The sequence below is a fragment of the Rana temporaria genome, chromosome 4 (assembly GCF_905171775.1).
Source record: "Rana temporaria chromosome 4, aRanTem1.1, whole genome shotgun sequence".
In the NCBI taxonomy this organism is placed as follows: Eukaryota; Metazoa; Chordata; class Amphibia; order Anura; family Ranidae; genus Rana; species Rana temporaria.
This window is the reverse complement of record NC_053492.1, coordinates 350,332,276-350,356,108: the sequence shown is the minus strand read 5'-3', so window position 1 is coordinate 350,356,108 and position 23,833 is coordinate 350,332,276. Positions and strand designations below refer to the sequence as shown.

Genomic DNA, 23,833 nt, shown 5'->3' with positions numbered 1-23,833 from the left:
AAAAAGGCAAAAAACTAATTTACTCATCAGTTTTGGTCGATATACATATTTCTGGGGGGAAAAAACGCAATAGTGATTGGTTTGCGCATAAGTTTATGCTTTTATTGTTTTTACTGGTAATGGCAAATCTAACCCCCAAATTACACTTTTTGGGGACCATTTACATTTGTACTTTGATCAGTGCTATAAAAATGCATTGATCCATTTTAAAAATGACACTGGCAGGGGTGAACACTAGGGGGCGATCAAGGGGTTAAGTCTGTTTCCGCACCGTGTTCCAACTGTTGGGGCATGGGCTTACTGAAACATGACAGAGATCACTGTTCCCGGTCACTGAGAACAGTAGATCCCTGTCATGTTCCCCATTTTGCCTCTCCTTGTCGCGATCGCAGGCAGCCGGCAGACATCGAGTCTGTGGGCACGTGCGCGTGCCCACTATCCGGCATTTTCGAACTGATATACCCGTACAACAGTTTGTACAGGAGAGCAATTCTGCCAACGTATATCGGCGTGAGCCGGTCGGCAAGTAGCTACGTTTGTTGCCAGGCAAGTGGCTACGTTTGTTGTCTGCTACATGTTCTTGGAGAGTTTTTTTGTGATAACTGGGATAGATGGGGTATTTTTAGAGATTATACAGTGTATAGGAAAGACTGTTTGTCAGGTTATCATTTAGGCCTCAAGCACACTGGACCTTTTTTAATGCTGCTCTTAGGGGCATCTGATGTTTTTTTTTCTGCCTCTAAATGCTCCTGCATGTTGGCCTATGTGTTCATGCACACAAAATACTTAACATTTGTAAATGTGTGTTAACTCTAGGTAAGTTTAGTGCTTGAGCGTTAATTCATTTAAATGGCCAGAATAAAGTAAATTATTATTCTAGCCAAGAAACCTAACGCCCAAGCACTTGACCTATTACAAGCATTTACAAATATCAAGCATTTTTTCTGCCAGAACACCGCTGCCAGAAGTAAAGGCTCCCAGGAGAGATAGCCAAGGTGCCCAGTGTGCATGAGGCCATAAGGGCAACTTCAGAAGCAAATTAAATGCAGTGTGTCATCAGTGGCTTCCAAATAGGTTTGATATACATTGACTTGGTTTGGTTTGCCTTTCACTGTTTCAGTGAGGTGCATCAAACTGCTTTCAAGTTATATTAAAGTGGATGTAAACCCATTCTCATCCTTTCTAAACCTACTGCCATAGTGCTGATCTATAAGGATATAGATGTCTACTGCTTGTATCCTTACCTGTGAGGCCATGTACACACGCTCGAACATGTCCGATGAAAACGGTCCACGGACCGGTTTCATCGGACATGTCTGCTAGGAGATTTTGGTCTGATGGTTGTACACACCATCAAACCAAAATCCCCGCGGACAGACAGCGCGGTGACGTGGCGGTGACGTTGACGCCGCCACGTCCGCAAACCAGGAAGTAAAATGCTTCCACGCATGCGTCGAATCCATTCGGCGCATGCGGGAGATTTCGGTCCGCTGGTTAAGCGTACTAACCAGCGGACATGTCGGACGGACGGGTTTCCAGCAGATAAGTTTTAAAGCATGCTTTAAAACTTTTGTCTGCTGAAAACCTGTCTGCTAGGCTGTACACACTGTCGGATCTGTCCGCTGAAACTGGTCTGCGGACCAGTTTCAGCAGACATGTTCGATCGTGTGTACAGGGCCTTAAATGTCTCCCCTCTGTCTGTTATAAGAACTGAAAACTGCAGATTCTGTGGGTGGGTCTGTTGTCTGGAGCTCGGTGGGTGGAGTCGTTATGTCAAACTCCACGCCCACCTTTACACTCCCTTTTGTCAACATGCATTTTGTCCTGTGCATTACTTACACTGAATTCTGCTATGATCACTAACATCCAGTCAAAATCCAGGAAAGTAACCACATGACTTCAGAAAAGGAGTGGGGGTGGGAATTAAAAAATGCCTGTCTCCAGGCAAGTGCATGAGATATGTAAATAACCTGTCACTCACAGCAAGGGGGCGGAATGGACTAAGGTTTTTCTCTGTTAGTCCGTTTTATCTCACTGAACAATAAGAGGATTGCTCAGAGCTGGATTGACTCTTTGTGGCAAGACTGCGCACAGATGATAGGAAATCTTTTACTCTGCATTGTGACAGCTAAAAAATAAATAAAAACATTTCGGTTTACATCCACTTTAGGCCACTACTGAGTCGCACCAAGCCACTTTGAGATTTTTATATTCACATTGCTTAGAGGAAAACCATCGGGCATTTAGGAAAAAACGAAAGACCCACCTCTTCTGAAAGACCGGTACGACGCTGGATCCCAAGCGCCTTGAGGCGATTAAGTTCGCAATTGCTGCGCTATACAAGTCACTCACTCACTCATTGACTTCTCTGCTCTGACAAAGCTCGATCGCTTATGCTCGTTTTGGTAGGAAAGTCATAAAGTCCATTTTACTTCCCTGCTAGGTTTATCATCATTTGGGAGCAACATGAGACCAGTTTTCCTTGAAGATATCTTAATTCGCTTTCACCTTGCTAGGACTTTGAGCCCCTGGGAAGAGGTGTGGGGGGTTTTAGTAACAGGGCGGCACCAACGTGCATAGTTTGCTAGAAGTGTATTGGTAAGATTAATGAACTGCTGATTTGTTCTATTCAATTTAGTGTGTATATAATAAAATGTGTATTACTGAAGAATAAAAACTACACCACAGAGTTTTAAAGAATCAGACATAATAACAATATGTGAGATAGAGATTCTGGAAAGCCTCAGTGGAATACCAAAACGAGCCAACTCGTATTTCCCAAGATTTAGGAGCTTAGCACTAACAATCTACAGTATGCATGAAAACTTTCATGTTCCTTTGTTAGATATTATCTATAACCACAAAACAAAATCTACTTGTAAATTGCTAGAGTCTTTCCCGCTTAGGTTTTATTGCCTGAAGTGTGGGACCGGTAGTGATTAGAGTAATATCTTGGTTGTGTGCTCGTTGTTTTCGCACATAATAAACAGTACATAGCTGGTTTATAATGCTGGAAATACATTTAATTTCTCCTGTGCTGTTCTGGAGGTACTGCTCTAACGTCTGCACATTTTTCCTGTTTGAGTAAGACAATTAAAGGCTCGATAATGCATTACCTTTCAGTGCCGACTCCATGATGACTTTTTAATTGCCTTTATGTGGTGTATTACAAACATATGGTATCACTCAGGGATTTGTTAGGAGGTGGAGGAAATAGCAGAGGCAAGCAGGCTCCCTTTCATAAATGTCGGATTCCATGATGTAAAGCCAGACTGTACAAGAGCTACTCCCGACCGCTTGTGTTACTTCACAGTCTAGTTAGAGCTCAATTTGTTCTGACTGGTTTTATGTCGGGGCTCTCAGCTTGATGAAGAACTAATGTCAGAAGTGTTTTTCTCCTCTGTAGATATGACACACGTTATTTGTAGGAGGGTGTGAAAAATGTTTAAGAAAGTGTATTCCTCCACAATTAAAGAATCATATAATATAGGAAAATCTTAATTTCAGAATACCATAACACTGTGGTGCAGTTACAAAGTTCAGTGACTGTTATTAAAGCGGAGTTCCAACCACAATTAACATTTTTTAAATGTATGGCCTTTCATCCTGCGTTTTTATAATATAAATCTGGTCACTTACTATTTTACAATCCGCCGCTGATCTGCATAGATATTCAAAAAAGATAGTTTATAAAACTCTGTCTACACTGTTGTCATTTTGCTTGTGGGCAATGTGAAGCCTACAAGCACTTACTTCCTGGAAGTCTTGGATGGGGAGTGGTAATTGGACAGCGCACTGCATCCTGGGAAATGATGACACACATTTCCCAGGAGCATTAGAGGGAGATGATGTCAGAATCCTAGGTGGTTTCAAAGGCAGATTTTGTGGGACCGCATAGCAACAGGCATTTCCAGATGAGTAAAAAAATGTTTCTTTTTTTTTTTTTTTTTTTTAGTCGTAAGCTAGAGTTTAAAGCAAAATTGTTTTTTTGATGGAACCTCCACTTTAAGAACCCAGCTTTAACCCTTTGATTATAAAGGATCAGCTTTCATAAAGGTGACACTGTAATTTCTTTGCAGAGATACCCCAAAAGGTAAAACGAAATCTTAGTGTATATCGTTTTTTTTTTTTTTTTTTCATTTTGGATACAGTAAGGAATGGTTGAAATCCCCATCAGGTTTATTTTTCCCTGTCTTCAGCCCCATACACATTTTTAGATTTTCTGCTGATTTTTTGTCTTCAGAATTAGCAAAACCATATAATATGAGCTCAAACCTTGTAAACCCACTTAAAAAAAAAAAAGAAGAAGAAAAGTAACACCTGCAAGACAAAAGCATAATGAGCTTGTATGCATTGCATACTTAACTGGGATCGAAGCCCCCGCTGCGGTGCCCGACACAGCACCGGCCGGCGACATACTTCCGGTACCGCGGCTCCGGCGCTATGATTAGACAAAACCCGAGATGACGTCACTCCCGTGTGCATTTCACGTCATGACCTCCTTTAGAAACGGCAGGACGCTCTCTACGTTGCAGATAGAGAAAGGAGCTGTGTGTTAGTGGGAGTCCTGACTCTCCTTGAGTCCAAGGGAGGGGCCGAGCACGACACTCCACACCAGGGAGAAAGCCTTGCATTACTTTGTGGAGTTACAGACAGAAAAACAGGAAGTAAGGATTTCTCAGAAGAAATAAGGACATTTAAAAGCAAAATCGGGGGATGAGGTAAGTGAAGGAGGACTGCACTAAGGTAAAGGAAGCTATTTAGGGAAAAAAAATTGTACCTTTACAACCCCTTTAAGAGTTTCAATTTGTATGCAATCAGGCAGGCCCTTGCACTTCATGGTTTTGGTAAATCGAAAGACAAAAATCTGCAGAAACTCTAATAGTGTGTCTGGGGTCTAATGCCGCGTACACACGATCATTTTTCGGCATGAAAAAAAACGATGTTTTTCGGCATGTAGAAAAAACAAAGTTTTTCCAACTTCATCATTAAAACGACATTGCCCACACACCATCGTTTTTAAAAAATGCTCTAGCAAAGCACGGTGACGTACAATATGTACGATGGCGCTATAAAGGGGAAGTTCCATGCGGATGATGCCACCCTTGGGGCTGCTTTAGCTGATTTTGTGTTAGTAAAAGAAGATTTGTGCTTTTCTGTCTGTTACAGCGTGATGAATGTGCTTACTCCATTATGAACGGTAGTTTTACCAGAACGAGCGCTCCCGTCTCATAACTTAAAACATAGTTTATAACGTTGTTAAAAAATGCAGCATGTTTGGAAAAAAAATTATGTGAAGCCCACACACGATCATTTTAAATTAAATTTTTTTTAAAACAGCGTTTTTTTCATGCCGAAAAATGATCGTGTGTACGCGGCATAAGTCTTGCTAGGCAGATTTGATGCAACAGATAAATAGTGACAGGAAATCTCCCTAAGGTTAAGATCATTTCTGTCATCGGAACAGGTGTCTGCACTTTACCCTCACCACTTGCACTGGAGACGACGCAAACATTTTGGATTTTCTCTCACTATCTGTTTTTGCAGCAGTGGTCACCAGTGTGTCCATCATGTACACAGGCAGCAATAAAAACTTTAAACCCTTCAAGATTATATACAAAGCATAAGCTGTTTTGGGAAGGAGAGGGAGTTACAAAACCCTGACTTCACAAAATACACCTCAGTAAGGTGCTCTCTGAATTTTGGCTTCATTGGAGTGCAGAAATGCTGGATAATATTGGTAGGTCATTACCTATTACATGAATATCAATTCTTTGGGGCTATATAAGACATATATAGACTATATGGACAACATCTGCACAATACACTTTAATATTTATTATATTGTTTATATTGCTTTATATAAAAACACATTTTGCATATATTTATTGAATGCACTATATATCCCTCAGGAGATGCTTTGTATTTAGCGATGCACTTATTTAGATTTTAGTTTGATTATTCACATGTTTAGGAAGTGCTGGCAGCTTTAATTAGATTACCATAGCAACTTACAAGATTTCACATATTTGTATAAGAAATATTGTTTATTTCAAAGTTATATTTTTACAATGCAAGAAGTATTTTGAATATTTGCAGACAGTAAACTATTTTATTTTGCAATCATTTATATCAAGATTTTTCCTGCTTGGACATGGCCTATATTGTGTATTTGTCTCAATCCTTGACACCAAGAGAAAAAAGGTGACAGGGGAGGGATCTCCAGCATGGATCTTGTACTTAAAGTGGAGCTCCACCCTATTTCAATACATTAGCTTAATCAAAAAGCAGACAAGAATGCATTAAGGAACGGAAGGTTTTTTTTTTTTTTCTGTGACAGTACCTTTGTTATCAGCAGCTGTCACTCAGCTGCCTGTCTCTCCTTTGCGGGTATTCTGCGGGCAGTGCGTTATATTCTTTACCCGCAATGGCTCCTGGGAGCTTTTCTGCAGAGGCTTCATCTGAGTTATCGCAGGATTTCCTAAAGCGCGACGCTGCTGGCTCATCACATCAGGCTCCCCATCACAGATTGATCCGGAAGTGATGTTCTGTCGCCGCCATCTTGCTACTCCCCACACTCATGCACAGTAATGATAGAGTGAGAAGGGTCAAGAGGTGTAGCAAGATGGCGACAACGGGACGTCACTTCCAGAGCAATCTGTGATAGGAGAGCCGAATGTGACTCCCGTTTAGATGGAAACCCGGAAGTCGACGTCACTGCTGATCAAGGAAATGAGTGCTTGTGGGCTTCACAGTGCCCACAAGCAAAATGGAAACGGCGCTGCAAAGATAATATAAGTTCTAATTCCAGATGAAATCGGACAGCGGACGACTTTAAACAGCAGAAGCGTGAGTCCTCTGTTTATACGCCATAAATAATTTAATGTCCCCCCCCAAAAAAAAAACGAATGGACGCGGGAGATCCGCTTTAACACCTTTAGCTCTATTCCTGTGTGCTGTGTGAAGGGGGTGTGTGTCCCTTCCAATCAGCTCTCACTGAGTTCTGAAGAGTGTAACTTCAGCTCCCCGCCTCCTGCTTTTCAGAGCTGAGAGATCCTGTGTAAATTCTAGAATTTGTATGGATATAAAGAACAGACGAGTGCATATAAACAGGTACAACTTTTGTAGGAGGATTTTTTTCATCTCTGTGTATCACCTGAACCTGGTCACTGCACTCATTCAGCACTACCACCATTCACAGGATGCCTTGTGTTTTTTTCAATGATTACAAGGCATCCTGTGGATGAGGTGGAGAGGGGGGGCAGTAATGTCACAATCTCCACCTTGTTCAATTGAAGAACACAAATTTATTGAAAGAAATTACAAAGTGTCCTGTGCATGGTGGCACGGAACTAAGCAGATCACAGCAATCATTTTAGTAGCACCAACTGTTACAGTGATTACCAACTTCCCCAGCAGCCTATGTGGTATGAGTAATGCATACTTGCATTGGTCCAAGCTAGACCAACGTATGTAAGCAATTATGCCGCGTACAGACGGTCGTTTTTTTGTGATAGAAAAAAACGACGTTTTATGTGATGAAAAAAAACGACGTTTTTCAAACTTCATTTTCAAAAACGATGGAGCATCGTTTTTTCCAAAAGCTCTAGCAAAGCGTGGTTACGTTCAGCACGTACGACGGCACTCTGTTCCATTCAAACTCGCGTCCTAACTTGCTTCTGAGCATGCGCGGGTTTAAAAACGTAGTTTTAAACGTTGTTTTAGCCTACACATGGTCATTTTTTATGACACAAAAAACGACACAAAAAATTGAAGCATGCTTCAATTTTTTTTTTGTCGTTTTTCACAAGACATAAAATGACGTTTTCCCCACACACGGTCATTTTAATTGACGTTTTTTAAAAACGTCGTTTTTTTTCATCACATAAAGTGATGGTGTGTACGCGGCATTGGAATCATATCTGGAGTTCAGCTTTAAGTCCAGATCCTATAGTTATGGTGTGCTAAATATTCTCTTGTCATGGATTTTTTTTTTGTTCAGTAGACTGTGACAATTTACCAAGATCCAGAATAATAGTTTTGCTGGGACCTTAAAGTAAAATATGTAGTCCAGAATTCCTACTAGTGTAACGGTTTTGCTGAAAAAAAAAGGAAACATACCTACCTTATAAACAGAAAATTGCTTATGTGTTGATAGCTGTCCTTTTGTGGGGTTCAGACAATGGGCAGCTTCATGTCGTATCAAGGAATTCTAGATACAGTATTACAATTAGCATGCATTGATGTTCAGAGATATAGATGTTTTGAAATTTGACTTGTTTTTTTAGGCTGGCATACTGCATTCATTGTGTTTTGCTGTTAAAAATGGGGAAACCACCTTTCGTGAACATCTACAGTAACACCTATATATATTAGCTGGCAATTTAATTAAAGTTAAGATGCATTGGTGCTCTGGCTCATCTCTTAGCCATTATGGGCCAGATTCACAGTACAAGTACGCCGGCGTATCTACTGATACACCGGCGTACTTTCAAATTTGCCGCGTCGTATCTTTAGTTTGAATCCCAAACTAAGATACGACGGCTTTTGGCTTCGATCCGACAGGCGTACGGCTTCGGATCGTAGGTGCAATAACTTGGGCGCCTGCTGGGTGAAGTTTGCGTTGCTTTCCGCGTCGGGTATGCTAATTAGCTTTTTCCGGCGATCCACGAAGGTACGCGTGGCCGTCGCATTCTCTTACGTCGTCGCTAGTCGGCTTTTCCCGGGGTATAGTTAAAGCTGCTATTTTGTGGCCTATAGTTAGACTTGCCATGTTAAAGTATGGCCGTCGTTCCCGCGTCGAATTTACATTTTTTTTTTTTTGCGCAAGTCGTCCGTGAATAGGAAAGGACGTAACTCACGTCGACGTTCAAAAAATTACGTCTGTGCGACGTCATTTCGCGCAAAGCACGGCAGGAAGTTTCAAAACGGAGCATGCGCAGTACGTTCGGCGAGGGAACGCGCCTAATTTAAATGATCCACGCCCCCTACCCGGATCATTTGAATTAGGCGGGCTTGCGCCGGAGGGATTTACGCTACGCCGCCGCAACTTTACAGGCAAGTGCTTTGTGAATCAAGCACTTGCCCGTAAAACTTGCGGCGGCGTAACGTAAATGCGATACGTTACGCCGCCGCAGATGTACCTGAATCTGGCCCTCTGTGTCTGCTTTCAGAGGTAAAAATTAGATAGGGAAGGATAAAGGCACATTTAGATGTAAAGCATATCTAAACCCCAAAACAAAAATGTATTGCAGCTTACCCCATCCTTAGATAAGGTTCCTGCATACATTTTCTTTTTTTAAAGCTTGCTTTCTTTATATCTTTCCCTGGTAATCCTGCGATTAACACACTTCTGTCCCTTAATTTACTCTTCCACTTTATCTATAAAGTCCTTTTTGCTACTCAGGCTGGACTTCAAACATGTCTGCCTTTGTTTGCCATCTCCATTACTTGACAATTTGGTATATAATGCATTTTTTTTCTTGGGTTAAGTCTAATTTTCATCCTTTTATTCTGTATGTTCCAGCCAAGTATTAGTGGAGCAGAACAAAACCAACTTTTCTTAGATTATGTATTGTTTAGGCTCTTAATATACTTGAATTTTCGATTCACACATTGCATTATAAAAATGCATGCATTGTTGGTTCTCTTAGCTTGCTTTAATGCATGAAAACACATCAAACAGGTTGAGTTAAAAGAGTAAAAGACTTAAAAAGTGCATCTAACAGTATATGAAAACATATATGGGAGAATCTACAATTTAGCTTTATTTTGTATTTCATGCGAAAAAACCTGTCTTAATTTTATTTTTTAGGCCCTAGCAGAACAGTTTGAAGAAAAAAGCCCTCCTGTGACGGAACGTATGAAGGTTTTTTATTGCTCACAGATGCCTTCAATTTGGGATGTTCAAGTAAGTGAAATTGTAGTGGAAAAAAAAATCGGCAGTCACATACAAATAAGTGTGAAAAAATATAAAAACACTAATTTAGCAATACTAATCAAATTATAGTGTGCTATTATTCTAAATTACGAACGGACCAAATTACATGATTTCAAAACAGTTTATGCTCGCCTAAAAAGAACTCCAAAAAGTTAATCCATACAAGGTGCTTGTTTAGCGATAAAATCTTCTCGCAACTTCACATATTTCTCTTTGCTAGATCATTCCATTTATGCAATCCACATAGTGGAAACAATCACTTGCATAATTCTAGATTGTAAGCTCTAACGAGCAGGGCCCTCTAATCATTCCTGTATTAAATTGTATTGTAACTATAATGTCTTCCCTGATGCTGTAAAGCGCTGCGTAAACTGTTGGCGCTATATAAATCCTGTATAATAATAATAATAAACCCAACATGAGAGAGAGACTTGCTTGTGTCAATGGGCAAATGCAGCTTGCTTTCAGGTGTATTCTTCTTGCACTTGAGATCAGATGTAGTCCCCATTCACACCGGTGGAATTTGTCATGCGCAACTCTGAAAAAGGTTTCTTCAGTACTTTTTTCTGATTTCACTGCAACTTGCATTGACTTCTGTTAACTGAAGTTGCAAGCCACAGTGAAATCGGCAGTGCAAATTCCACTGATGTGCCGCTTTGAAATTGTGCTGAAGTAGAGCGCCCAGTGTGAATGGGCGCCAAGACATTTCTGAGATCATGCCCAGTTCATTTTACCTAAAGGCTCCTTCTGATGTGCTTTTTCTCTGCAAATCAGCTGCCTAAACCTGCTTTAAAAGAGTATGATGTGTTTTTTTTTTATATATATATATATATATATATATATATATATATATATATATATATATATATTATATATTTGCCTCAGTCCGATGCTGTATCTGTCCCTCGGCGCCTCTGCACTGTGAACCGAGCGATTGAAAATCGCCAATGGCTCAGTTCTCTGTCAATCAGCAGTTCTCCACTCTGCTCCCTCCTCGCTCACTGGAGCGCTGATCTTTGGAGGGGGGGGGGCAGCCGCTACAGCCTTTCAGCGGCTCGCTGAGAGTCTGAGACGGGTATCATTCCAGGCTCTTGGCGGATCCAGACTTCTATTGTCGGGATGACACGGTGAAAGGACTGATTTCTGTGAAGTCTGCAAAGAGCAGACTTCAGTCTGCTCTCTGCTGAAAACTGGTCACAGGAGTGCAAAATGAATTGCACTTCTGTGATTCATAGGACATGTCCAGCCAAACAAGCTTCTTTAAGCTGGTTTTCCATTCTAATGCTTGAATTGTATTGGGAGTTATGATGAGGAAAAAAAGTCAGTCGACTGCACAGAGCAGTCTCACCTCCTCTTCTGGAGTCCCTCACTGGCATTTGTGGTCAGTGGGATAACGAAAGGCATCAGTGGTTTTGGTCGTTGTTTATCTAAGGCAGAAACTGCACATTGATCAAAGAACCTTAAGCAACCTCTGGAAGAACCCTAAAGTTTCACGGTACTCTGGTTGAGAAAGGCTGCTCTAGAGTCTAGTGAGAATACACTGTGGATCCCTGCTGCGCAAGCACTCAAAACAAATATTTGGTCTCTAGTTGACACGGTATTGTTAAAATGTCATGTGTATCCTGGATTTTTTTTTTCTGGCTGGATGATGACTATGATGATAAAATGTTTGTGAAAATATGATCCAGACCTATACACTTCTAGCTTGATCATGACAGCCTGTTTTCTTTCAAGACTATGATCAAAGATATATAGACATTCCAAAAGAACTTTCACTATTACAAGCTCATATTTTGATGTGAAGTGTGCCAGGACTTATCACAAAAATGTGTTCGCTCCCCAATAATAGTTCAGATCTCTGATCATTATCTGTACATACTAACATTTAACAGCTTTTACCATTTTTTTTATCATTTTCTTTCTCTGTGTATACATAGGCGGTTTTTAGGTTGAGCATTATTTTATTTTTTGTCCGTGAAATTGACAATGCATCTATTACAGATAGAACATTTTATTGAAAAAATATAGCAAAGTACAAACATTGCAGCATACCAAATCTGTACCGTTCACCAAAAGAGGAGACACGGGCATATGCTAATCTAACCATGTTGACAGCCAATACCAACTGGATTACATATATCAGAATACAAACATTCCTATTAAAATATTGGCAGTCGTTAAAGAACATATTTTAACAAGAAATCCACAGCAAGCTGGCAAAGAAGAGAAAAAACTTGAAAAAGGCTAATATTATACAGGGTTTATATAGTTTGTGCAGCCCTGCTCGTTAGAGCTTACAATCTAGAAGGGAGGTTCAAGTGGAACAAAAGGTAATCACTGTGGAGGATGAGCTGATGGAGAAAATCAAATTACAGTCGTTGGTGTGAGTAGGGTAGGTTTCTCTGAAGGGAAGAGTTTTCAGGGATCGGACAGATTGGAGTAAGGCGTTCCATAGGATTAGAGATGCTCTGGAAAAGTCCTGGAAGCAAGCATGGGAGGAGGTGACGAGGGAGCTAGAGAGCAGTAGGTCTTGAGAGGAACTAAGAGAATGAGTAGGTTGGTATTTAGAGACTAGGCTAGTGATGTAGTTGGGGCTAAGTTGTGGATGGCTTTGTAAGTTAGTATTTTGAATTTAATCCGTTGGTTGAGCGGAAGCCAGTGGAGGGATTGACAGAGAATGAGGTGGATGAGTCTGGCAGCAGCATAGAAAGGGACGTATTTTGGAGATGTTGCAGAGGTTGAGGCGACAAGATTTGGACAGTGATTGGATGTGGGGCTTAAAGAAGATTTCAGAGTCCAGGACTACACCTAGAACCTTGGCATGCAGGGATGGGCTTATAGTTTTGCCATCAATTTTGACAGAGAGATCAGAAGAAGAGGCACATGGGGAGGAGAATTATACGTTTGATTTTGGATAGATTGAGTTAAGGAAGTGGTGTGACATACAGACTGATATATCTCATAGTAAATTAGTGATGCGTGAGGAGACGGAGGGAGTGAGCTGAGGGTTAGAGAAATAGATTTGGGTGTCGTCGAGGCAGAGGTGGGATCAGCTGACCCAAGGAGGTGGTGTCGATTGAAAATAGGAGGTATCCAAGAACAGAACCTTGGGGGACCCCAACAGAAAATGGAAGAGGAGAGGAGGAAGTAGAGTTGTAAGAAACGCTGTTTCTGTTTCTTAAGGTGCTGTTGGATACGTAGGAAGAGAACCAGCGAAGAGTACAGGTGGGGTGTAGGTTGTTAAGATTGAATGGTTCCAGTGAGGGCTTTTTAAGTATGAGGCTGATAAGTGTATGTTTTAGAGAGTTGGGGAAGATGCCAGAAGAGAGGGTGAGATTGAAGATGTGGGTTAGAGAGTGTAGAAAAGAGCCAGAGGGTGAACGTAGCATTTGGGAGGGAACAGGATCCAGAGGTCAGGTAGTAAGATGGACATTAGCAAGTAGTTTAGCAACCTCTTCTATAATGATGGGATTGAAATTGGGGAGTAATGATTGTACCTGTGGGCATGAAGTTTAAAGTCTGAACAGTAGAGATCTCCTTGCGAATTGTATCAATCTTCTGTTTGAAGTGATATCGGAACATTCACGAAGGAGCAGAAGAAAATAAGTGTGGAGGTGGTTAAAGTGGAGAGAAGACAAGAGAAGGAGACACGTATAGGGAAGAGGAAAAGGGGGGTGGAAGCTGTAATAACCAAGGAATGACACAATTTCAGTCAACAGTCAAAGACTGCGCTACAGGGAAAAAATGCTTAGTTTTACGTTAGACATTTAGTAGAACCCCAGGCAGACCAAATCATATCAAACTTTTCTCGACAACTTGTATTTGCATAGGTAATTTATACATTGACAAACTTTATCAATAGCGGCATGCCAGGAGGTTAAAGTAGGAGGGTGGGGTGACTTCCATTTGAGCAGAATTTCCCTATGGGCACAGTAAACGGCATAGAAGATAGTTTAACATAACGACCCAATTCTACCGCATCTAAAGTAGCCAGAAGGACTACTTGGGTCTAATCCAAGGGTTGGGTCACTTATTTTATCATGTTTAGCCACTGCTGCGATCCAGGGCTGACCAGAGTGACAGGACTACACTAATATGGAGAAAACTACAGAGGAGCGGCAGCATGTACAGGAGGGGCAGCCAAAGGAGGTATGGTGGCCAACTGTTGTGGGGTAAAATAGACTCTATGAAGAAATTTTATCTGTATAAAGCAATCTTGAGTGGAAATCATAGTGGTGACATATTGGCTCATATAGGCATCCCAGACTCCCTATCAAAGTACGGGAGATCAACATGCCATTTCTAGTTTTTCATAGGGTCAGACTTCGAGTAATAGGAGCAGAGAATTGCACCAGGACTGCGTATCTCAACTGTAGGTACTTAAAAAAAAAAAACACGCTATTCATAAGATTATGAAGATTATAAGATTATACTTAGTCTTAACATCGAAAAACCCTAGCAAACTCCCGGCCAACATCATATGCTTAAAGTAGTTGTAAACCCCTACATATACCCAGGGAAGTGACTGGCCTCAGGTGATACACAGAGATTAAACAAATCCTGCTACATAAGTTGTACCAGTCTTTGCAGCCATCTCTTCTCCAAATCCATTCAAAGTGCTGAATTTATAAAGCTTGTATTGGTGTCATGAAAGCTTATTTGAAGTGGCTCACGCTGTTAACAGAGGAACAAAGCAGCAGTGCTCTTAATTGAGACAAGTACACACTATGAAAATATATGCTTTTTGTTCATATTTCATATCTGAGGTTTACAACCACTTTAAGGCCCACCACCCCATGCGCCGCTCACATTAACTTTACAAATGAGGAAGATTAGGATTGCCCCTTAGGGGTGTATGTGAAGACGACAATCATATGCCATACTAAAACAGTAGTTATTATTAAACTAGTGACAGCTGCATGAGACCTACATCCCCTAATTAGTGGGTTACTAAGTGTACCATAGGAGTTCAGCAAAGTGGCTTTTAAGGCAAGTGCAGGATTAGTCTTAGGCTGTGAAACTACCAACAGGCCGTCACCAGTACTGCAACCCAATAGTGTAGCTTAAAATTTGAAAGAGAGACTCTACCCTGTGTTAAAGGGAGTTGTGTGGATTTTGCAAGGCATGGTTAGAGAATAATGCTATCCAATTTGTTAAAGAAGGATTTTTGTCAGGGAAAGCTAACCACCCAGCAAAGCGGGGTGTTCATGACCGGTTTAGAATGGGAGGGGCTAAGTGGAAAGTTCAGAGACTTCTCCTATAAATGTGAATATTATGTGACTGGGTATAATCTGCACCACATCCCAAGTGGAAAATGGATAACAGAAAAAAAAAAAGAATGTGGGAATATAGACGGTGCTAAATTCTCAGGAATCAACACACATAAGTTAAAGACATTTTATTGCATACAATTTTTTTTTTTTAATCTCTCTGATCATCAGCATACATATACAATTTGTCTTCTATACCACCCACTTCAATACTTTTCACTAAATCTACAGCGTCGAGTTGGACGTCTAAGGCTGGAGCGAACAGTTCAAAGGAAAGGAAGCAACCTTGCCAGTTCCTTTAGACAGGGAAAAGGGGTCAGACAAGAAGTTTTTGGTGCACACTCTAGCTGTAGGAGTCGGGTAAAGTGTGTGCAATCAAGAAAGTTGGGGCTAAAGCCAAATTTACAAGGGATAGCTTGGTAGCTATACAGGTACTTCCATTCAACAGAGCAAAATCTTTTTCAGCCTCCAAGGAAACTACCAACCCTGGGCTGTCCACGACTGCCACAGCCATATAGTGGAACAGCCTGTGGATATCGATACCCAGCATAAACCCGGATTGGTGTGCATGTACTAAAACTGACATTTAAACAGTGGGACACGATCATCTTCAAAATATCGGTGTCAACATTCAATAGCAAGATTGGCATATAAGTAGGACAGGCTTGAGGCACACAACAATCACAGCGTCTAACATAGAGTTTGGCAGGGTATCTGTGTCAAGGTATTTAAAGGAGGAATTAATGAATTCTGGGAGCTAGCTCATCAGAGCATGATGGGCCAGGTGGTTTCCCTGATTGGAAAGTGGATATAGCTTTTTGCACTTCCTAGAGCAGGGGCATCTAGTTTATATCTGTAAGACATGGGAGATTGAAATAAGCTAGATAGGCAGCTAAATCCTCCTTTGTACACACTATTGCATTGATATAGAGGCATTGATGGTAGAAAGCAAAACTTGTATTAAGTGAGGAATGTGAGAATATCTGAACCGGCGGAGACTATCTGGGAGATTGTGATAGAAGCAAAATGCTTCTTTGCCAGCCAAGCCAGTAGCTTCCCGTTCTTTTCCCTTTGTTCCAGAATCCTTTGGGATTGATGAAGGATTTGGGATTTGGTCAAGAGGTACGAAGAAGTAATGTCTTCCTAAGGGCCACCTATAGTGACAAATAGGTGGATGGGTCTTGAGTGGGTCTCCTCTAACTCTCTCTATAATAGATTGGAAACACCCTCTCACAAAAGGCCTTGAAGGTATCCCAGACCGTGGTGGGAGAAGCAGTGTGTGCATTAAGAGCCTAAAACCCAGACATATCTGGCCTATTTGGCGTTTCAACCCTTGGGTCAGCCAACCGGACTCTAGATACATTTTTCCAGCCCAGCAGACAGTACCTTATACATAGCAAGTGACAGTAGGATGGTTCTAGGATGGTTCTATATGACCCGTGGCAAAATTTTGTTTTCTCGGACCCTTGACAGGACCCCCCCCCCCCACTTGTACCAAATCTATGTAGGAGAAAGTTTTGTGGGAGGCCAAATGACAAGTGTATGCCCGCTGAGAAGGGTTCTGCCTCCTCCAAACATCAGTTTGGAGGCCTCAACCCAGGCCAAAAGATCCAATTAAGGCTCTTTCCATCCTTAACTTAAGGGACCCAATTTAAATCACCCAAGAATCAGCACTATATTGGTGAAATAAACTGTCAAGCATGCCTCAGTAGTATACAGCACATGTAATGAAGCCTGTGAGGCAAATAGAAACTCATTGCAACAACTTCCATGAAGTGAACAATATCACGAATAATAACATACTGGTCATCCAAGTCCAGCAACCTAAAGGGAAAATAAACATGTACCCATCCAAGTCTTTTTTAGACTAAGAATCTTACTACCAATCATGCATCTTTAACCACTTTAATACTGGGCACACCTCCTTCCTGCCCAGGCCAATTTTTAGCTTTCAGTGCTGTCCCACTTTGAATGACAATTGTGCGGTCATGTAACACTGTACCCAAAATAAATTGTTACCGTTTTGAGACAGAGCTTTCTTTTGGTGGTATTTAATCACCACTGGGTTTTTCTTTTTTGCTAAGCAAACAAAAAAAGACCAAAAATATTGAAAAAAAAGACGTCTTTGTTAGTACTGGTTATACTGTTATTCACTGATGTGCACTGATGAGGCGGCACTGATGAGGTGGCACAGATAAGCTGTGCTGATAGGCCACTGATTTACACTAATGGAGCTGAACTGATAATCACTAATTCTAATACTAATGATCAGTACTCTGATTATTAGCGTAAACAATGCCAGTCACAGACACAGCATGTAAGGAAAGAAATGCAGATAATCTGCAAGTCTGTTTACATGTGATCAGCTGTGATTGGAAACAGCTGATCACATGGTAAAGGGTCGCTGAGATTGGCACTTTACTGTGATTTGTGATCAGCTGTGTCCAGAGGGCACAGCAGTAATAGAGCTTGCCCGATGCATGCCCCAGGGGGAAATCGGGAGGTGCGGTTCTGGGGGGACGTCGTTGGATGCCCTCCTAGAACTGGAAGCCCATGCTGTAGTTGTCTATTAGCTATAGTGTGGGCAGGAAGAGGTTAAACTCCTGTTTTCTTAATGAATGACACCCGATAATGCAATTGCATGAGAAATATTTCACACCGACATCAAATATCAAGTGTAATTGGTGTTTTATACATTCTTTAGAAATCAAACACCCATTAGTCCATAACAGATAAGGACAGCAAAGTATCTAGTATTTGTCTGATAAACAACATCCAGTCTTGATTAGAGTATTTCTTAAACGCATTACATTTGTTTCATCAAGGAGTGTTTGCAAGAGGCCCTTTGAATGGTATTAGCTATTTTTGCTAGAAACTTGGCCTTACTTTCCGGGCAAGAGCACATATCTTCAGAGATGCGCTTTTCAGAGCAATAGTTTCACCTTGTCATCTTAATTTTACAAATATCAATTCCTAGTAAGAATTCAAAATTATACTTCTATTACAATGCATTAATTTTTGCCAAATTTCTTAACCACTTCCATACCAGGCACTTACGCACCTTCCTGCCCAAGACAATTTTCAGCTTTCAGCGCTGTCGCAATTTGAATGACAATTGCGCGGTCATGCTACACTGTACAAACAATTTGTTTATCGTTTTGTTCCCACAAATAGACCTTTCTTTTGGTGGTATTTGATCACCTCTCCGATTTTTTTTTTTTTTGCGCAACAACTAAAAAAAGACCACATTTTAAAAATAAATAAATTAAGTTTTTATTTTTTCTGTTAAATGTTTTTGTAAATAAGTAAATTTTCTTCAATTACTGGCACTGATGGCCACCGATAAAGTGGCACTGATAAAGGTGGCACTGATGATGGTCACTGATAGACGGCACTGGTATGCGGCACTGATGGGCACTCATAGGCGGCACTGATGGGTACTTATGGGTGGCACTGATGGGTAGATATGGGTGGCACTGATGGGCATGGATGGTCACTGAGAGGTGGCACTAATGGACACTGAGGGGTGGCACTGATTGTGGCATTTCTGGGCATCACTTTTTTTAAAAGTTTGCTATGTTGTGCCCATGTTGCCACGGCTGATCACGTGGTAAAGATTCTCCGCCAGAGGCTCTTTACCGAAATCGGAGATGCAGGGTGTCAGACTGACAACCCGCACCACCGATCGCCGTGCTGCGAGCATGTTATGTCAATAGACGTCCAGTCAGGATTACAGAACCATTTCCTGAACGTCAATTGTCTATTTATCGGGCGGGAAGTGGTTAAGGAAAATTTACAAATTTACATATTTACAAAATGTCTAGTTGATGCTTCTATGGGTTTGATTTACTGAAACAGGACAATGCAAAATCTGGTGCAGCTCTGCATAGACATCAGCTTCAAGGTTTTTTTTTTTGTCAAAGCTGAAGTTAAAAGGTGATTGTCTGCCATGCACAGCTGTACCAGATCTTGCACTCTCCAGTTTTGGTAAATCAACCCCAATTTGTCCTAGGTGGTGTGCAGAGGAAGCAGCAGGACTTTTTCACGTCCTCTGTTTTAATTAATTTGAGATGTCTAGGTTAGAATTCATGAGCTTTACTCTGCCTTGCTTTGTGTACATAAGGATATTCATCTCTTTGCAAAAGAGTGCATGGTGCTTCATATCGTAGATCAGTGGCTCTTCACAGTCTAATCCTGCTCATCCACTAGTAATATGCAAATAATCTATTAAGGATTAGAGAAGATAATTGGCAGCAGTTTACAGAACACTATAAATTAGAATACAAAGCACATTCATTTATTTGTTAATTACATGGATGTTTGTTACGTTAGCAAAAAGGGTGTAATATAAAGGATAGCTTCACTTTTTGGAACATGCTACACCTGTGTTTAGGATGTAACATTTACATGGTCTATCACAGTGATGGTGAACCTTGGCACCCCTGATGTTCTATAACTAAAAGAGAAATGTAGTTCCAAAACATCTGGGGTTCGCCATCACTGGTCTATCACATCATACCCCTCCAGTATTGCCAATGGTCAGTAGATTTCGAGTCTGGCAGAGGCAGTGGCTGAGCGTGTCAAGTTATGTTGTGCTGCAAGGAAGGCGAGTGGAGTGGCCGTAGCCTCGTGTGTGAGTCTGCGGGACTGTCAGTGCTGTTTGGACTGGGGTGGACTGAAGCGATCACCTGGCGTGTAGAGAGACATGTGAGACATAAAGAGAGAGGTCTAATTTCTTGGCCTCCTGAGTTCTGTCTCTGAGCTGATTACTTGCTAAATATGTATTTTGCCTTAATATCTACCTTAAATCACATTGCTAATTGCATATTGTACTCGTTTGTAGTCTACCTAAACTTGCACTTAAAACTGTCAGTAAGTTTCAATATGGTAGGTTGGCAACACTGCACCCCTCTCCTATCAGTCTCTTCTTTCATAAATATAAAGAAAAGGGTAGTGCTGCGCTGTAAATAGGGAATGGGGTACAAGTGTAGAGGAAGTGTAGCAAATCCTTATATGTAAAAAGATAGTCTGACTAATGATCAAAATGACAATGTGAAAAAATATTGACATCAAAATTAACGTGCTACAGTGCAGCTAATCCAGCTGGCAAAAGTAGGGTAATAAAACGTGACTGTGCTAGTATCATACAGTGTAATACAATAATAATTGGTGTACTGTTAACCAATATACAGTGTGCATAACACAACACACAACAGTGACTGAAATAGGCTAAGTTAAATGTCCATGCAACAAAAAGCCTATAAGCATAACGAAGGAAAAATCCAAAAATAAAAGTGCAGGTGTAGATGCCAAGATAACGTGAAGAAAAGGTAGGTTTCCGGTGTTCTCTTCAAAATAAGTGATGATGTCCTCTTACCTTACTGCTGTAAGGTAACAGCATATCAGCCCAAATACACTTTCTGGTCGTATCCACATAGGATGTTATCTGGGTGGACTGTAATTGAAGAGATAGATCCCTCTCGGTAGTCACATCCGAGAAATGACAGTGACTCGCACCCAGGGAGATAAAGTGCCAATAGTGCAGTATTGTTTTAAAAAGGTTTATTAACAAAATAATACACTAAGGTACTCGCATAGCTGTGATAAAATCAGGCATGTAAAATGAAAGAGTGCGTTCGCCGACGTTACCTCCAGTACCTCTTGGTGTAAACAAGAGTCCACCAAGAGGTACCGGATGTGACGTCGACGAACGCACTCTTTTATTTTACATGCCTGATTTTATCACAGCTATGCGAGTACCCTAGTGTATTATTTTGTTAATAAACCTTTTTAAAACAATACTGCACTATTGGCACTTTATCTCCCTGGGTGCGAGTCACTGTAAATTCTCGGACGTGACTACCGAGAGGGATCTATCTCTTCAATTACAGTCCATCCGGATAACATCCTATGCCGATACGACCAGAAAGTGTATTCGGCTGATATGCTGTTACCTTACAGCAGTAAGGTAAGGGGACATCCTCACTTATTTCTTTATCGTACATCACGGGACACAGAGCGGCATTCATTACTATATGGGTTATATGGAGTACCTTCAGGTGTAGACACTGGCAATCTCAAACAGGAAATGCCCCTCCCTATATAACCCCCTCCCATAGGAGGAGTACCTCAGTTTTTACGCCAGTGTCTTAGGTGTTAGTCATGGTTTAGCTTGCCTCCGCATCCTTGGGATTAGGTGAGCTACCGGTTCTGTCCAAAAAAGCCTCAGCGCTAAAGTGGTCAGTAACCGGACCCCAAACCCTTGGGGTATAGCCCATAATGCTTTTCTTTTTAGAGAGCTGGACCCTGGGCCCAGAACTTAGAAACCTTTGGGTGCCTAATGCTTTCTGTTGCCAGGGTGCTATATGGGCCCAGGACAGTGGATCCTTCATAGGAACCCAGGGCCTGAAGGTCTAGACATCCCCACGGAGATGGGGGAAGATTGGGCCTCTTGCTTGGCAAAGTCCTGCGGCATGGAGCAGGTAAGTGAGGGGAAAACTTGCGGAACTTGGTTCTTAGCAGGTTTTTTTGGGGGGTCACAGGGGACATGCCTAAAGTTATGCACTGCATCTGGCAAACTAGTCACATATCATAAAGATAGGATGGCTCTCTATGTATTATTCCCCATAAGATGTGACCTCCCTTGTAGTGTTGGAAAAGCATTGAGTGGGGCCTGTGTTATATAAAAATATATGTGTGTGTCAGAGAGCTGTGCTTACCTGCAAGCCTCCAGGCGATGCTTCATTCAGTCTTCCTCCTCAGAGCCTGCAAAGCAGGCAAAACGCTGACCTCCTCATGGTTCCAGGCTGCAGGCTGCAGTTTGCTGGAACAGAGAGGTCCCTTCCTCCCAAATCCCCCCCCCCCTGTCGGGAGGGGCATTTCCTGTTTGAGATTGCTGGGGGGGAAGGGCGGGTCAGTGGCTTAAGGAAGGGGCGGCCCTTCCTTGTTTGTTGTTCCATTCAATACTTTGGAACTGAGGAGAAAGACCAGAGCGGCAGCAGGGGGCGCCGAGGACACACAGTGGCCAGAAAGGATATTGCAGTCTTCAGAGGACTGTTTTTTCAAGCCTAGAAATAGGCTGTTTCTTTTCCATCTCATAGTTTTTCTTTGCAATACTACTCAGGGGGACAGAATGTTTTTTCTTTCCTGGATTTGAAACAAAAACGAAAAAAAAAAAAAAAAAAAAAAAAAAGTCATCTAGGGGAGAGGAAGCATTTTTTTATCCCCCAAACAGGTGTTTGGGCAATTAACTTTTATAGTTCCAAATACCAATAGGTAGCAGGTGTACCTCGGTATTGTACCATGACGCTGCTTTCCCCACAGGGAGCCTTGGGGCCATCGGGATCTGGGGCTGGAGCTGACGCGGGTCAGTCCAACCCTAAGATGGTCACGGAGGAGGTATTACTCACCTCTTTAAAAGAGATGCAGAAAAGCATGGGTAAAATGATAGCCGCAGCTATGCGGGGCAGTAAGCGGAATAGATCTCCGTCGCCCGAGCGCGGACCCTCAGAAGAGGAGGTCCTTTCCTCAGGGGAATTGGACGACCTCTTGGACAAGGACCAAGTAGGTTCAGGGATCGAAGATCCGGATACAGAGGAGTCTGGGGCAGTCTCCCTGAGGGAGAGCTGGTGGATTCAAGGATTGTCGGACTTGGTCCATAGGGCATTCAACTTGCCAGTACCAGATCTCCAGGTATCGACGGTTTCAGCTTTGGGCTCACTGAGGGCGCCTCAAAGCAATGCTGTGTTTCCGATCCATCCTCTATTAGAGGGAATTTTGTTCCAAGATTGGAACAAGCCAGATAAGATCTTCTTACCACCTAAAAGGTTCTCTGTCCTATATCCTATGGAAGAAAATTTTTCCAAAAGATGGGCTACTCCTGCAGTGGACGCAGCCATCTCATGTGTTAACAGATCGTTAACATGCCCTGTAGAAAAGATACAGGTGTTCAAGGATCCAGTTGATAAGCGCTTGGAAGCACTACTTAAGAACTCCTTCACTACTGCAGGGGCAGTAGTACAGCCAGCTGTGGCTGCGATTGGGGTCGCTCAAGCATTATCGGATCAATTTAAACAGATGCTTAAACTTATTCCGGCCCAGCAGGCAGAAAAATTTTCGGATGTCCCTAAGGCCATATGTTTTACGGTAGACGCAATCAAGGATTTTATCCAGCAAGCGTCACGTTTATCGTTATCCCTTATCCATATGAGAAGACTCTTATGGTTAAAAGGCTGGGAGGCTGAGCCCCCATGCAAGAAGCTCCTGGTAGGGTTCCCCTTCCATGGAGGACGACTCTTCGGAGAAGACCTAGATAAATACATTCAGACCATTTCTAACGGCAAGAGTACTCTCTTGCCAACTAAGAAGAAGGTTCAGGGACCTGCGTTTAAACGACAGTATTCCCCTGGGCAGGGGCCCTCTAATGCCAAGCAGTATTGACGGCCTCCTGCAAAAGCAAACTTCGGCTTCAACAGCAGATCACAAGGACAGGCTGTTAGAGGCAAAAGGCAGTGGTTTCGCAAACCAGCAAAACCAGCCCCCAAGCCAACCTTATGAAGGGGCGCCCCCACCCACGAAGGTGGGGGGAAGGCTGCGACTCTTTTCAGAGATTTGGGAAGCCAGC

General features: G+C 42.0%; 1 protein-coding gene across 2 annotated transcripts in view; it reads left to right on the top strand.

Moving 5' to 3' along the window:
* The window catches only part of TTC27 (tetratricopeptide repeat domain 27), a 502,742-nt gene that overhangs the window by 387,493 nt on the left and 91,416 nt on the right, over positions 1 to 23,833 (top strand). For both annotated transcript variants that reach the window (XM_040350814.1, XM_040350813.1), the window contains exon 12: positions 9,815 to 9,910. In XM_040350814.1, the coding sequence (XP_040206748.1) occupies positions 9,815 to 9,910 (96 nt within the window). The remainder of the gene's footprint in view (positions 1 to 9,814; positions 9,911 to 23,833) is intronic.